The sequence below is a fragment of the Mastigoproctus giganteus genome, chromosome 4 (genome assembly GCF_048544385.1).
Source record: "Mastigoproctus giganteus isolate SK-2022 chromosome 4, ASM4854438v1, whole genome shotgun sequence".
Lineage (NCBI taxonomy): Eukaryota > Metazoa > Arthropoda > Arachnida > Uropygi > Thelyphonidae > Mastigoproctus > Mastigoproctus giganteus.
This window is the reverse complement of record NC_143578.1, coordinates 81,648,139-81,663,355: the sequence shown is the minus strand read 5'-3', so window position 1 is coordinate 81,663,355 and position 15,217 is coordinate 81,648,139. Positions and strand designations below refer to the sequence as shown.

The 15,217-nt window shown below is 36.4% G+C and overlaps 1 protein-coding gene across 1 annotated transcript in view; it reads right to left on the bottom strand.

Moving 5' to 3' along the window:
- Positions 1-15,217, bottom strand: part of spg (dedicator of cytokinesis spg) — a 916,969-nt gene that overhangs the window by 819,372 nt on the left and 82,380 nt on the right. Inside the window, exon 5 of the mRNA XM_090372306.1 lies at positions 9,125-9,209. Coding sequence (XP_090228432.1) covers positions 9,125-9,209 — 85 coding nt within the window. The remainder of the gene's footprint in view (positions 1-9,124; positions 9,210-15,217) is intronic.

The following is a 15,217-nucleotide window of genomic DNA, read 5'->3' as shown; positions in this document are numbered from 1 at the left end:
CAAGCCCGAGGCGGGAATCGAACCCGCGACCTTTGGGTTGCCGGGCAGGTACTTTACCCACTCGGCTAGCCCGGTCGGCAAGTTGGACTGGAGAAAGTCAAGTTGCAAAGAGAGGAAGTCAAACAGCTCCAAGTGATTAGTGGAGTTGGGAGAACGGTAGAGACAATAGATGAATTTTACACAATGAGGTAGAGAGATTTTAAGCCAGAGAAGATCAAAGAGAGGAGATTCCAAATTGCCAAGTCTCTGACAGGGAATATCAGAACGGACATATGCACAAATACCACCTTTGAGGCGAAAGGAATCATACAGCAAATAATTTGGACATCTGAGATGAGCACTAGTTGAATCAACTGATAACTGAGATTCAGTCAGAAAAAGTACATCGGGTTTGGAAGACTGCAAGTGGAAATGGACATCATTGAGATTGGAATTGAGACCACGTATATTTGTGAAATGAATTAGGAAGTCCTTGGTAGGTTTAGATCTTTTCACAGATAAGCTTGTTCCTCTATTAGTTTGACAATTCATGGTGTATTCAATAGTAAGAAAAAGTGGGTGGGACATGCTGTATGAAGTAATGAAATTTTTGCCTATGGCGTACACATGGTAAGAATATACTCAGATCCTTGACATAACATGGCCTCGACAATGCCCCCCCCCCCAATACACACTGCTTGGACTCTCTCCAGTCACTATCTGGTAGAGTAGAGGTAGCAAGATTATACAGTAGCTGATCAGGAAGTCTCCTAGAGAGTTACCAATAGGTTGGGTCTGGTGTGCTAACTAGCGGCCGGCCTACGAACACCGTTTTAGAGCTGTACCCTCGAAATGTAAGGGAGATTGGATCTTGCCATGATGTTTGTCATAACCTAAAAAGTCATCAGTCATACTGCATGTTAGAAGAGATAGGGAAGGGTTGACCAGAACTTAGCTTTAGAGACTGAACTTGGGTTTCACCACTTCAAGCCTCCAATAAGCAAAGTCTTGGGATTGCACCGGTTGATGAGAGTCGTCTACCACCTAGTACTGCCTGGTAACATAGAGGGGCAGCATTCCTCCATGTGGTGTTGGCACCACACCTCGACCCCTGCTTACGTTGGTTCACACCTGGGTGGTCACCCACCAACTTGTGCATGAAGGTTATACCCAGGATTACTAACAGTCCCACCATCGTGAAGGTGCAAGCAGAGGATTTGGCTGTCATAGACCGTCCGGACTTCTCCGAAATTGGGTCCACTTGACGTGAGTGTCACCCGAATATCAGTTCCATCAGCGTTTTAGACTCACAGGTAGCAAGTTTCCAGTTTACTGGGCTTTTCTGTTTACTACCCGTTTATTATAAACGGGTAGTAAATAGACTCGATCTTATTGCATTTGCAATAATACCAATAGCTGGAATTCTGTGGGTTTTTATGTTATTATGGTGAAATGTGTTTCCCCTTCCATGAAGTCTTCAATTATATAAAAAACATAAATAAATTTTCGGAATCTTCTCTTTATTCCTATTTTTAAGCTTCATAAACTTGCTACTCTGTATCTCACCTGCACATATCGTGTTAGTTGCAATTTGTGTGTGCCGTGTTCTTTGTTATTGATTGCTTATCTTTTATACTGTTTTAAATTTTACAATCCTCCCCAAAAAATGTCAATGAACAGAAATATTATCAACTAATTGGTATGTACATGTTACAGTATGGTTTATTTAAGCCATGTACGTAAATTTATTTTTATTTTGTTAATCTGTGGAAAACATTCTTCCAATTTTCACATATCATTTAATTTTGTTAACTGGTAATGCAATAAAGTGTAAATTTGTGATCTTTACTAAATAGCCTGTGGATAATATTCCTGCTATTTTTGCTTATTAGAATCGCCATTTAATATAATTAAAATTCAATTCACAAAGGTGATAACAATGACCGGCACTGACCACATCATATAGCAAACAGTATTTTATCGTGGAGAGTCCACTGTAAAGTGATTTGACCGTGTAGTGAACTAATCATAAAGAGGGGTCCACTGTATTTAAGAAAAACAGATGTGTGGGCATCTAATTTAGAGAATGATGAACATGAACTTACAACAACAAAAGAGGCAAAGATGAAATTTTTATTAACTGATTACTTCAAGAGCGATAAAAGAGGAAACCTGTCAGAAGTACGGGCTCATATGACAGCTTATGGTGGTTTAACATTCCATCTTTTCTCTACTTACATTGATATCAGAAAAGGATTGATTGCAACATTCTAGTGGTTTACCCAAATCACCAGTGGATTGATGACATATGGCTGCTTCTCCAATTTAATAGAATCATCACTAGATCTAAAGAAACACTCATAATTAACTTTAAAAATTTAATGCAGCTCCTCACTTTACTTTAAAATAATTTGCCTTCAAGTTCAAAAGTTTTTCTAATAACCAATTCTCTGATTTCCAAATAATTAATGCTACATTGCTCAGATCACTAGCAGAGTTGCTCTTCACTGTGAGGATACTCTAATTTGTAAAGATCAATGCAAAATACTAACTTATCAGGTGGGTCATCAATGACTTTCTCACAACCAAGGAGCGAGAGTGCAGTAGCACGCATTCTTTAAGAGGACTGGGGTTCAAGCCCGTGACTGTTAAATACAATTAACGTTTGTACTGACAAATTATTGTAAACTCCTCTGATCTGGTGGTTGTGCCGGAATATAAACAAGAACATAATATTAGGATCAGGGATGATGATGAGGCCCAGAATAATCTTACCCTAGTACTAGGGGCTTAGAGAGGAACAGGTATTCTGTGTGTTGTCAGACACTCAGTCTAAAACACTGATGGATCCAATATCTTTCTATTACAGAAGATTTAGGAGAAGTCCGGTTGGCCTGCCTCCCTAAAATCCACTCATGCACACCTTCTCAATGCTAAGCCCTGTTACGTCAATTAGATGGCAACGAACGTGTAGAGTGCTTCTCTTCAAGATGCTTGGTCAGCGTGAAGAGGAAAAGACCAAACCCTCCAGCATATGACAGCATGACGAAACAAATGGCCCTCAGTCCCCAGCAGCTTTCACTCCTCCCCTCTTATGGCAGAGAGAGGATCAGAGTGGAAGCAGAGGGTGCTAAGAATCTCTGGGTACGACCAGGCTGCCATGCACGGAAACTGTTACAACGTAAGATCGCTCATCGGTGAAGACAGGATGTTAGAGCTGGAAAAGGAACTGGAAAATGTGAATTGGAATATCATCGGTTTGGCTGAAACAAGAAGAAGAAATGAAAAACTTATAAGTTTACCAAGTGGAAATCTGCTGTACACCAATGGAAACAGTGAAAGGAGCAAAGGTGGAGTTGGGTTTCTGGTCCATAAAGATATAAAAAACATTTTAGAAATCAAAAGTACATCACCAAGAGTATCAAAGACTAATAATCAAGATTTCTATGAGGAACAAACTAAAGGTTATAATGATTTATGCACCAACATCGAGCCATGATGAAGAGGCTGAAGAAATGTACACCAAAATTGATAGTCTTCTAGACGAGTAGTAAACCCACTCCTTTATTATGGGGGAATTCAATGCTAAGGTTGAAAAAAGACAAAACAGCGCAGAAAGGGGAACTATAGGAAATTTTGGAATTGGTGAAAGAAATGAAAGAGGTGAAAGACTTGTGGAATTTGCAGAATCTAAAGAACTGTCAGTAATGAACACTTTTTTCAAGAAAAGGGTGAAAAAAAAATGGACGTGGAAGAGTCCAAATGGATTAACACCTAATGAAATCGACTTCATCCTCACTAACAGAAGATATATCGTGAATGATGTTACCGTCCTGAATAAGGTAAATGTTAGAAGTGATCACAGACTGGTAAGATGCACACTTGATATAGATGTAGGAAAGGAAATGAAAAAAAATGACTGGAGTAAATAATACGGTCTTTGAGATAACTGAAGAGGAGGAAAATCAATATGTATTGGAACTGAAGAACAAGTTTGAGCTTTTTCAGACTGCTCAGGACCAAGATATCGACGAGGAATATTACAACTTTCTGAACGTGATAAAGCCCAAGAAACCTATAGGGAAAAAGAAATCCAAAGAAGAAAAAATTAGTCAAGAAACACTTATGATGAACCGAAGGCGACAAATGAAGAGCAAGATAAACACCGACAAGGAGAAAATTCAGTATATTAAGTTATGCAAAGCCATTAGAAAGAGACTCAGAGAGGACATAAGAAGATTTAACACAAGAAAAGTAGAAGCAGCATTAAGGGAAAACAAAGGACTTAAATCAGCAGCCATGAACAGTAATACAGAAAGACAAATGATACTGAAACTGAAGAATAGCAATGGCAATGATGTACTTATAAATAGTAGAGAAGACATAATTCAAATAGCAGAAGACTACTATAGAGAATTTTACAAGGAGCAAGGGAATGATGCCAGCAGTGAGGAAGATGGATCGCAAATTAGTAACACATACAACATACCCGATATTCTTCCTGATGAGGTGGAACATGTGTTGAAGAATCAAAAAGCCCCGGGGGAAGATGAAGTTACTGTAGAGTTGTTAAAATTGGGAAGAAGAGACATAACACAAAAACTGGCAAGGCTCTTTACAAAATGCATTAGAAAAGGTGTAACGCCTAAGCAGTGGAATAATACAATCATAGTTTTGCTGCATAAGAAAGGAGATAAATCAGAAATTGGAAATTATAGACCAATTAGCTTGTTATCCCACATCTACAAGTTGTTCACAAGGGTCATCACTAACAGATTAGAAAGAATACTTGATGAGAATCAACCAAAAGAGCAAGCTGTCTTTAGGACAGGATTCTCAACTATGGATCACCTTCACGTAATATCACAGCTAATGGAGAAAGCAAATGAAGATAAAACACCATTATGCCTGGCATTTGTGGATTATGAAAAGGCATCCGACTCCATACAGCATAAGGCAATGTTTCGGGCACTGGAAAGACAAAGCATAGATACCCCATATATTATGATTTTGAAGAAAATATACGAGAACGCTACCTCCTATATTAGACTAGACAAAGACAGTAGTAAATTTAAAATCGAGAAAGGAGTTCGAAAGGAGACACAATATCTCCAAAGCTGTTTACTGCTGCCCTTGAGGAAGCTTTCAGAAGACTAGACTGGTGTCAGAAAGGAGTCAATGTGAATGGAGAATACATAAACCATTTACGATTTGCAGATGACATTGCGCTCATAAGCCACGATCCCAAAGAATTAGAGGAAAATCTTAATCAGTTATGCACAGTTAGTACGGATTTTGGACTAAAGATGAATATGGCTAAAACAAAAGTAATGATGAACAGGTATGCCACAGAAAGGGATATAATGATTGAAAGAACAGTAATCAAAAAGGTGGAGTCATATACTTATCTGCGACAAGTCATTAGCTGTAATAATGATAAATGGCTGGAAGTCAAGAGAAGAATAAATTTTGGATGGATAACATTCAGGAAATATAGTCACATATTGAGGAGCAATATCCCAATTTGTCTGAAACGTAAAATAATTAACCAATGTATACTCCCCACCATGACTTATGGAAGTGAAACTTGGGCACTCACCAAAAGAATGGAAGAGAAGCTGAGAACTGCACAGTGAAGAATGGAACAAATTATATTGGGAATCAGACTATTAGGTAAGAAGAGAAACACATGGATTAGGCAGCAAACTCAAGTAAAGGAGATTGTTATCAAAACTAAAGAACTAAAATGGTCTTGGGCAGGACACACAGCTCGAAGACATGATGACAGATGGACTAAGAAAATAACAGAATGGTACCCAAGAGGAGCTAGAAGAAAACCTGGAAGACAACGGCGGAGATGGATAGATGAAATTCATGAGTTTGTGGGTAGTAAATGATGGCCATTGCACAAAACAGAAGGAACTGGAAAGTTGCTGGAGAGGCCTTCATCCTGCAGTGGATTGAAAATGGCTGATGAGGATGATGAAGAGTACTTTTCCTAGTATAGATTACATTTCACTCAGTTAATTTAAGTCAATCTATCAATAAAGGGCAGATTATAAAGTTGCTGTCAACTGCCCTCACTAGAAGTTAAAACCCACTAATTTTATTGATGTATAGTAGATTTCCTTGTTTACTATTCTGATAGTTATTTAAAATGTTGCAATAGTTTTAGTACCCCATTCATTTAGAACATTCTTCTCTTTCTTCTGTGGCATCATACAAGAGCCTTTGAGGTGTGTGAAATGTTATTTTGACCCATATCACAACGATGCATTAGACCCCTCCAACTAGCAGTTTCCCTATGCCTTACGGCCTTCACAGCATCGGTAAAGACTCTTGCACCACCTTTATTCAAATATGTTCCATCTCTACAATAGTCTCCTTCTACCTAATAGGGTGAGCCATATTAATAAAAATCCTCCTTCCAGAGGGTGGGGGGAGGAAAGCCTTGCAAGGGTATCCTCAAGTCTTGAATTCATCCATAAGGCCTTTAGCATACAATCCCTCCTGCCGTACTTGGGAAGAATTGCAGACTTATACAGTCAATATCGTTAGTTTCCAGATGAATGATAATAATACTCTCTCCCCCTCCACCAAAAACTGACAACCTATTGGTAACACATCAATAATTAACACCTGACACACATATACCAAAGTTCCAATTCGCTTATATATATATATATATTACAAAAAAATTTCCGAGCTCACTGGAAATAGACTTCTCCAGTATAATTATATCCTGCTGGACCAAAGCAACCTACACCTGACGTTCCCTTCTCAAGATGTTCTTTCTCCTAAATAATTTTTGCTTAAGTAAAAAAGGATTTCTTGGGCTTATAATACTAGTAAACCTTGGAAAAAGAAGAGGGACATAAACAACTTGAATTAACATTATAAATATCTATTCCGAAAGCAACCCTTCAGCAAGATCAGGCAAACATTCTGGAAAAAGATGCCAAGGAAAGATTTTTAACAAATTTAAAGCAATGGAAATATTCAGATATTTAGGTAAAAAGAAATAAGTCATGTCAACTACTTTAGAAATGGAATCAAATTGGAGAAGGATATTGATTTTGTAATTTTCTCTAACTCTCTAATAACAATAACAAACCCCTAAAGTTGGAGAATTTCCATAACTGGGATCAATAATTTGAGATAGTTTCACAAACATATCTAAAAGAAAGCAGAAGTTCCGTAATAAGTTTCCCACTTGTGTAAATAGCAATTAAATGATATAAAGATTAAAATAAGACTATTTAAATGTATGTGCTCTGTATAGTTTCCTATACAGAGCACATACATTTAAATATGTGCTCTGTATAGTTTCCTATACAGAGCACACACATGGAATAATGCCACAAAAAAGCTTGTAGGTACTGTTTGTTTTGAAATATATTTATGTGCTATACATGCAAAGATTATATTTCAAATATAAAAGTGGTAAAAGGAAAAAAATCAAAGACCACTCATAAAATAACAGAAAAGCTTCAACTACAATGGACTGAACACCAAATCAAGACATCCTGATATATAACCACATTTGTCTTTTTCACTCTACAAACCTAAATTTTGGGAAATGAGAAAGTAGTTTCAAATTGGAAATAAATAATTGAAACCATTAAACCTGATTGTTAGACTTCCAAATTTATGAATTGGTGTAAGTCAGAGAAAAGAAGAAATCAGTAATAGTCTTAAATATACTTTTTTTTCTACTGTTCACTAATATTATTTTGTAAAGCTTCTGATCAGCATGCCAATACTTTATTGATTATGGGAAAATTAACAACTTGAATAAAAACAAAACCATCAATGTGATTTTTAATCTTTAGATGAAAATAAAAGGAAGATTGAAATCTGAATCATCAGGAGAAGTAATTTTTTAGTACATATGTTTAACCATCCAGGTTATAAATAATAAATATGGAAGTTCTTCAAAGAGAGGGAGGGAGGTAGGTAGAAATTATACATCAATAACTTTTTATTGATAAATTTTTAACAATAACAAAAATTGTACATCAATAAAATGATGCACCCAAACCCAAATTGTCAATGGAAAATCCCATTTTATGGGCCATGAATAAATAAATAAATAAATAAACAAACAAACACAATGCTTAGGACATCAGACCAACAATGGTTCAAAGATGTCAAAATTTTAATTTTATGTTTTAACTACTCATCCCAACAGAAAAACAAATCCACTTACATAATCAGAAAATAAAAACTGTTAAGAACACAAATTTAAAACAATAAGAAACCAAACACCACTAAAATTTACACAAAAACTAACCAGCCTTATCAAAGCTCAAGTATCATGGTACTTGTTTTACTTGGCACTTCAGTTTTGTCTTGAAAACAGACAAATAAAAATTAACACAGGTTTAAAAGTGTTCAATTACTTAAAAATTATCCTGTATAACACTGTTTAACTCCCTAGATTCTAATCTTTTTTCTTTGTTAGAAACTGTAGTCAGAGTATGGAGTAGAATGTTCAGTAAGATCCTAAAACTTTACCCATATTTCCAATACCTTTATTATACTTGTATATCATTGTTCTCATTTATATACTCTGGCATAACCACCAGGTCAGAGGATTTCACAATAAATTATCAATATAAACATTAATCGTATTTAGCAGTCACGGGCTTGAACACCGGTCCACTCAAAGAGCGAGTGCAGTAGCACACACTCTTTGAGTGGATAAATTTCAACATGTATGATTTAAAATCACATCTTTAAACATTGTCTGCCTGGTAACACAAGCATTACAACAGCAACTAGCTTGTCATCACAGAGAATTCAGATTTTTGGGACTCCTACATATATATCGTGAGTTTGTGGGATACCTAGAAATAAATCATAAATGATTTATTCGCAAGTACAATAATTAGGCAATACAGATGTATTTTATATTGATAACAACTACCTATTAGTTTTGTGCATATACTCTTTACTTAAAATCAATACAGAATGCTTAATAAACGAATAGGGAAATTAGATAATACACCCTTCATAATTTTGGAGTGAGGTTGGGGGGGGGGGACAGACAAATCTTAAAATATATCAGAAACATTAATTCTGAAATTCTCTGAACATCTATTAACAGTTGATAAACATGTTGATTAAAAGTTGATAAACATACCACTTGATATAGATCCATAGGGCTAAGGGTATCTGCTTCCACAACCTCGCTTTCTACCCTAGGAACAAGATCGAGGCCCAACTGTCTATATAAACAATAAAAACATTTTAATACATTCCACAAATTTCTTTATAACTATAATTTTTTTGTAACTCTTACTTTGAATTCCGAAACCTAATCTGTGAGGAGTGACATTTTCTCTAATTTATAATATACAACTGATTACAGAATAATACTTTTTACTATTCATTTCTCTGATGTCTGTTTAATGCAGTTATTGAAATATTTACAACTTCTAGTCATTTCTGGCTTAAAAATATATTATCGTTAGTCTATAATATTGCTATAATTAGTCTATACTTAATTTTTGAATTTCCCTAACTTCTATTAACATTTCTTACTGTTGAAATGCCTCAAGATGTCTTACTGTTGAAAGTCTTAGTACAAATGGTATACTATTAGGTACACACGCACATCTTATTTCAGCTACAGGAACATTATTCACCAAATAAGAGTGACTACAGTGAAATGGTTAAAAACTAAAAATGGACACACACACAGTCAAAGGACACACATACAGATATACAAAAAAGCAAGGAAGGGACAAGTGATGACCTAATGGTCTGTTGTGAAGTGATGAACCATTTCAGCTTAGGATTTTATCACTGGGAAAATGTAAACTATAATCAGAAAAAGAGAACCAACTGGTGAAAGAGATTATCTAATTTTATCCAGTATAAACAAAGATAAGTTAATTTAAGTATATAAATAGATATATTTCTAAAATAAATTCTGCAACTTTTTGATCTCTCCTATCTCATAATTTTCATGCCAAGTTAATCAAGTATCTAACAGAAACAGGTGAATTTTGTATTACTATAATTAAAAGCAACAATGATGGAGCCTATCAATTATTATGTTATGTATGACTCAAAGTCATCAAAATGTCAATTGGACAAAAATTTATACAAGAAAATGGTACGTATCAATATCGAATTACACTAACCCATCAGAAATAGCAACAGCAAAAATTACTCAGTTTTTTTTAAAGCTTTTTTACTTTAAAAAATAAATACATATTTCTTGCTCTATTCAATATAAAGATCATCTTGATAACAAACTGGTTTTTCTCTATCAGAAACTTAATTTTGCCTTATAGAAAGGCCATTCGTGCAAAAACTCCTCAAAAACTGTCAAGAGAAAGTCCTTCATTCACAATTATTCTAAAATACAACCTTGCGGGTTAGGTACTCAGGGCAGTTTACAATGTTAGTTAATTTCCTTACCAACTGTTCAGAAAAGGTACATCTCTTCTCACATTCTAAATGTTTTTCACCCTATTGAAAATGCAAAGTTCCTTAACAATGATCAACAACAATCTAATTATTTCTATCAAAAGTACAGTCAGGGGTAAAGTATAGTTTCTCAAGTCTTGACTTTGCTGGGCTTCAAGAATGTGTTTGCCTTACAAAAAGCAAAAATTGAAATATAATCAGAACTTGGGTACTTTTCACTCTCAGCTGAGAGGGAAGAAAATCCTTGTCAGAGTGCTTGCCTCTGCACTCCAAAATGTTGGTACCATTATTCTTTCTATAATGTATTAGTAGTAGTAGTGGCATGTGATGCAGGAAAGCAAGTGTATGGCATCAGCCAAAAAAAAAAAAAAAAAAAAAAAAAATCACACCATTCCCTCCAAATACCTGTCCAGTTCTTCAAATTTATTTAACCTATCAACTTCCACAAGGACAGATGGAAGTTTGTTGCAGCAATTAACCACCCGGTGGCTAAAGGCAAATTTCTGCACATCTGTCTTTTCTTAATTTGAATTTATGCTCCCTTAGGTTTGTAATCTGAACAAGTGGAAGGCTCCCATCAGAATTTAGTATTTAATATTAGTAATGGGCGCATGGTGCAAGAAAGCCTATGGCTTATGCACCAGTCAAAAAAAAAAAAAAAAAGAAAACCAAATAAGACAATGATAAAAAAATAAAATAAATAACAATTAATAAAAGAAAAGGAAATTAAATCTATCATCCTATGCACTTCCCTCACCCGAAGGAACTATCCAGATAACCTTTGAACTTCCCCAAACTGTCAGCCTCTACCACCCATGTAGGCAACTCATTCCAGTAATTTATAACTCACTGGCTAAAATAAAACTTCCTGCAGTCCAATCTAAACATCTCCCCCCATAACTTGAATTTATGTCCCCCTAGTTCTAGCATCATTTATAAACTTGAAAATTTCATCCTCATTCATTTTACTGATGCCTCTCAGAGCCTTAAACACCCCAATCAAATCTCTTCTAAGGTGTCTAGTTTCCAAACTCTGCAACCCACATATTCATAGTCTTTCTTCATAAGGACGCCCTTTTGCTAAGGACGGGTAACTTGCCTGGGGCAAGTTACCCGTCTTTGAACCCTTTCAAGAAGTTCAATGTCTTTCTTTAGGTGCGGTCTCCATACTTGAACACAGTATTCCAAGTGCGGTCTAACAAAAGCCTTATATAATGGGATTATCACATCCCTATCTCTACTTGCAAAAGTTTGACAGACCATCGATAGAACACCGTGGGCCTTTCTTGCAACCTGTTTACAATACTCAGAGAATTTCGTGTCTAACCATATCGTAACACCAAAGTCCCTTTCCTCCAGTACTGGGTTTAGTTAAACTCCATCAAGTGAATAAGTTATTTTGGGATTACTGTTTCCCAGGTGTAATACCTTACACTTTGTTGGATTAAAGCATAGCTGCCATTTTTCTGACCATTCCTGAAGTCTATCTAGGTCTCTCTGAAGAAGCTCAGCTTGACAGTTATCATTAACTACTCTACAAATTTTAACATCTGCAAATTTAGACATCACGCCCTCTATCCCTTCATCAATGTCGTTTATGAAAATTAAAAACAACAGTGGTCTTAATACTGATCCTTGGGGAACACCGCTTCTTACATCAACCCAATCTGAGGAATAGCCATTTATCACAACCCTCTGCCTCCTGCCCTGAAGCCATCCTTCTATCCATCTAAGGATTTTCCCAGTGACCAACCTGTTCCAGCTTATAAAGCAACTGCTCATGTGGGACTGAGTCAAAAGCTTTGCTGAAATCTAAATAAACAGTGTCGAAATTATTCCCTAAATCCAGTTCGTGAGTGACCCTTAAAAAATAGCAAACCAGATTTGTTAAACATGATTTTCCCTTTGCAAAACCATGCTCAGTATCCTTGAGAATTTCAATTCTACCCAAATGATCATGAATTCCACACTTGATCATTACCTCAATGATATTCCCTACCACTGAAGTCAGATTGACAGGTCGATAATTTCCCACTTCACTCTTAGAGCCACCCTTATGTATGGGAGATACATTGGCACTTTTCCAATCCAACGGAATCTTCCCAGAGTCTAGTGATGCTCGCATAATTAGCCTCAGTGGTTCAATGCACTCACTTGCCGCCTCCCTCAGGATTATAGGGTATATATTCCATCAACTCCAGGAGCCTTACTGGCCTGTAGGCTCGAAAGTTTTTTCATTAAATAATCATACGAAATTCAATATCATTAATTACATATCTTTCAACTTCGCTCCCACAATTTCCCATTGCCACAAAAGGTTTTTCATTTGTAAATATCAATGCAAAATAACCATTGAGTTCATCTGCAACGGCAGCTGGTGTATTTAATACTATCCACTTTCCCTTACTTAAAGGTCCTATCTTGTTTGTCCTGCTCTTCTTGGCATTTATACATGTGAAGAATTCCTTACCCCCCCCCCCCACTTTGCTCTGTTTGCTAGTGCTTTCTCATAAACTGCCTTTGCCTGTCGAACCTTTTCTGTGGCTCAATTACAGATCATCTTGTAGCTGTTATAGGCTTCAGTACTTTTTATTGCTCTGTAACCTTTCCATGCCACCTTTTTCTGCTCAAGTAATGTGGCAACTTCACTATTCATCCAATATTGGAACATTCCTCGTGGAGTATTTTTTTTAATGGTAAATACGCATTCAAGGCATCTGTGATTAATGTTTTAAAACCATACCAGAGTTTAATTGTATCCATTCTCTGTGTGATATCTACCCAGTTAATAGAGGCCATGTAGTACCTTAAGGCATCATAATTTCCATTTCTGAAATTAAAACCCATTCCTTTGCCTTTTACTACTGCTACCTCTCTCATCATCATCCACCGTAGAACTCTGTGATCACTTGCTGCTACTGTCAGCCCTGTTATGTCCTCTGATTCATGGGTGATGATAAGGTCTAGGATATTCTTTTCTCTAGTACTTTCCCTGACATGTTGATACAAATAATAGTCATCTAGTTGATTTAAAAATTTTGTTCCCCATGTCGAATTTCCTTCCCATTTTCTCCAATCAATTACAGGCAAATTGAAATCACCCATAATAAGACATTGACACTTACTTGCCCATCGTATTTGCATGTAGAGGCTTTCGTCATAATCTTCACAATCACCTGGTCTGTAGATTACTCCTACTCACATTATACCTTTGTTTCCAACTATCTCACACCATACACATTCTACACTAGCATGTGAAACGTCTGAATCCGGGAAAGTTATCGTCGCACTCAGGGTGCTTCTGATAAGAAGCATTACCCCGCCACCCCTTCTATCTACCCTATCCTTCCTAAATACATTATACAAGCCGTACTGAAACTCATCATCCCAAATTTCCGGTTGACACCACGTCTCCGTAAGCCCTATTATGTCCGCATTACTTGTTTTAACCAGCAGTTCGAATTTGCTCATTTTACTGATGACACTTCTAACATTACTATATAAACAATTAAGACTTAGAGTGTTCTTGTATATTTAACAACCCTAACACAACCCTTAAAGTTTTTTAGGCTCACTTCCCTGGCATTAGCTATCCGATCACTTGAAACATTTATGCCCCCAGAACATCTAGATAATATGTCCAGTTGGGGTAACAGATAAGAACTCTTGAGGTATGTGCAAGAGTTACTTTGACCAATATTATCAGATAAACATGTGTCAATATTACCCACATCCTCCCTAACTAGCAGTTTCCCTGAACCTTTAAGGTATCCTCAATAATACTGGCAAAAACTTTTGCACCACCTTTGTTTAAGTGTATCCAGTCTCTACAAAACAAATTCCTTCTACCTATAAGTGTGGGCCATGCTGATAGAAAACATATCCCCCCTAAAGCCTTGCAGAGTCCTTCAAGTCTTGAGTTAATCCACGAGGCTTTTAACATATAATCCCTGCTATCATGTCTGGGCAGAATTGCAGACACATAGACATTGTGGCCTAGCTCACAGCATTTCCTCAGGATGGTCCTGTATTTTTCCAACAAATCATCAGATCATGTACGTTTAATGTCATTAGTCCCCACATGAATAATAATATCCTCTATACCCCCCTTAAAATCTGACAATTTGTTGGTGACATCATTAATAGTTGCTCCCGGTAGACATACTCTGGTTCTACTCCACCTATCCTTATTACAAAAAATATTCCCCATTTCCCTGACAATGGAGTCTCCTAATAAAACAATGTCCTTTTTGAACCAGAGTAGTTTACACTTCGATTTTCTGTTTTGAGGCCTGAATCGGGTGTGCATCACTTGGTAGATTGCTGGAGTCTTGAATCCCTGACGAGATCCTAGAGGCATTATTCTCGAGGGTAAGCAACCGTTTTTTCAGTGACTCAAATTGTTCCATCAGTACACCAAATTGTAATTTAAGATCGGTGCACTCCTTACATCAATCACAAAGAAAAGAATCCCCAGGTGAGCTATGATTAGTCACCAGGTCGACCTTGGAAAACATTCCACAGGTTCCACAACAGATTAAATCATGACTCACCCGTAAATCGCCATCAGCTATTCCCGTGTGAGTCACGATACCCTGTGACGTGTTTAAGGCAGATCTCGTAACTAGAATTATAAAATTAGCTAAATATCAATGAAAATTAACTTTAAAAAATTATATCTATAATATTATAAAAATCAAACTGTTACAGGAAAACCTATAACAAAATAATCCAACAATATCTAAATATATCAAATATTTAAAAGCAATAATCAACAGTAACCCAACCCACTTAACTG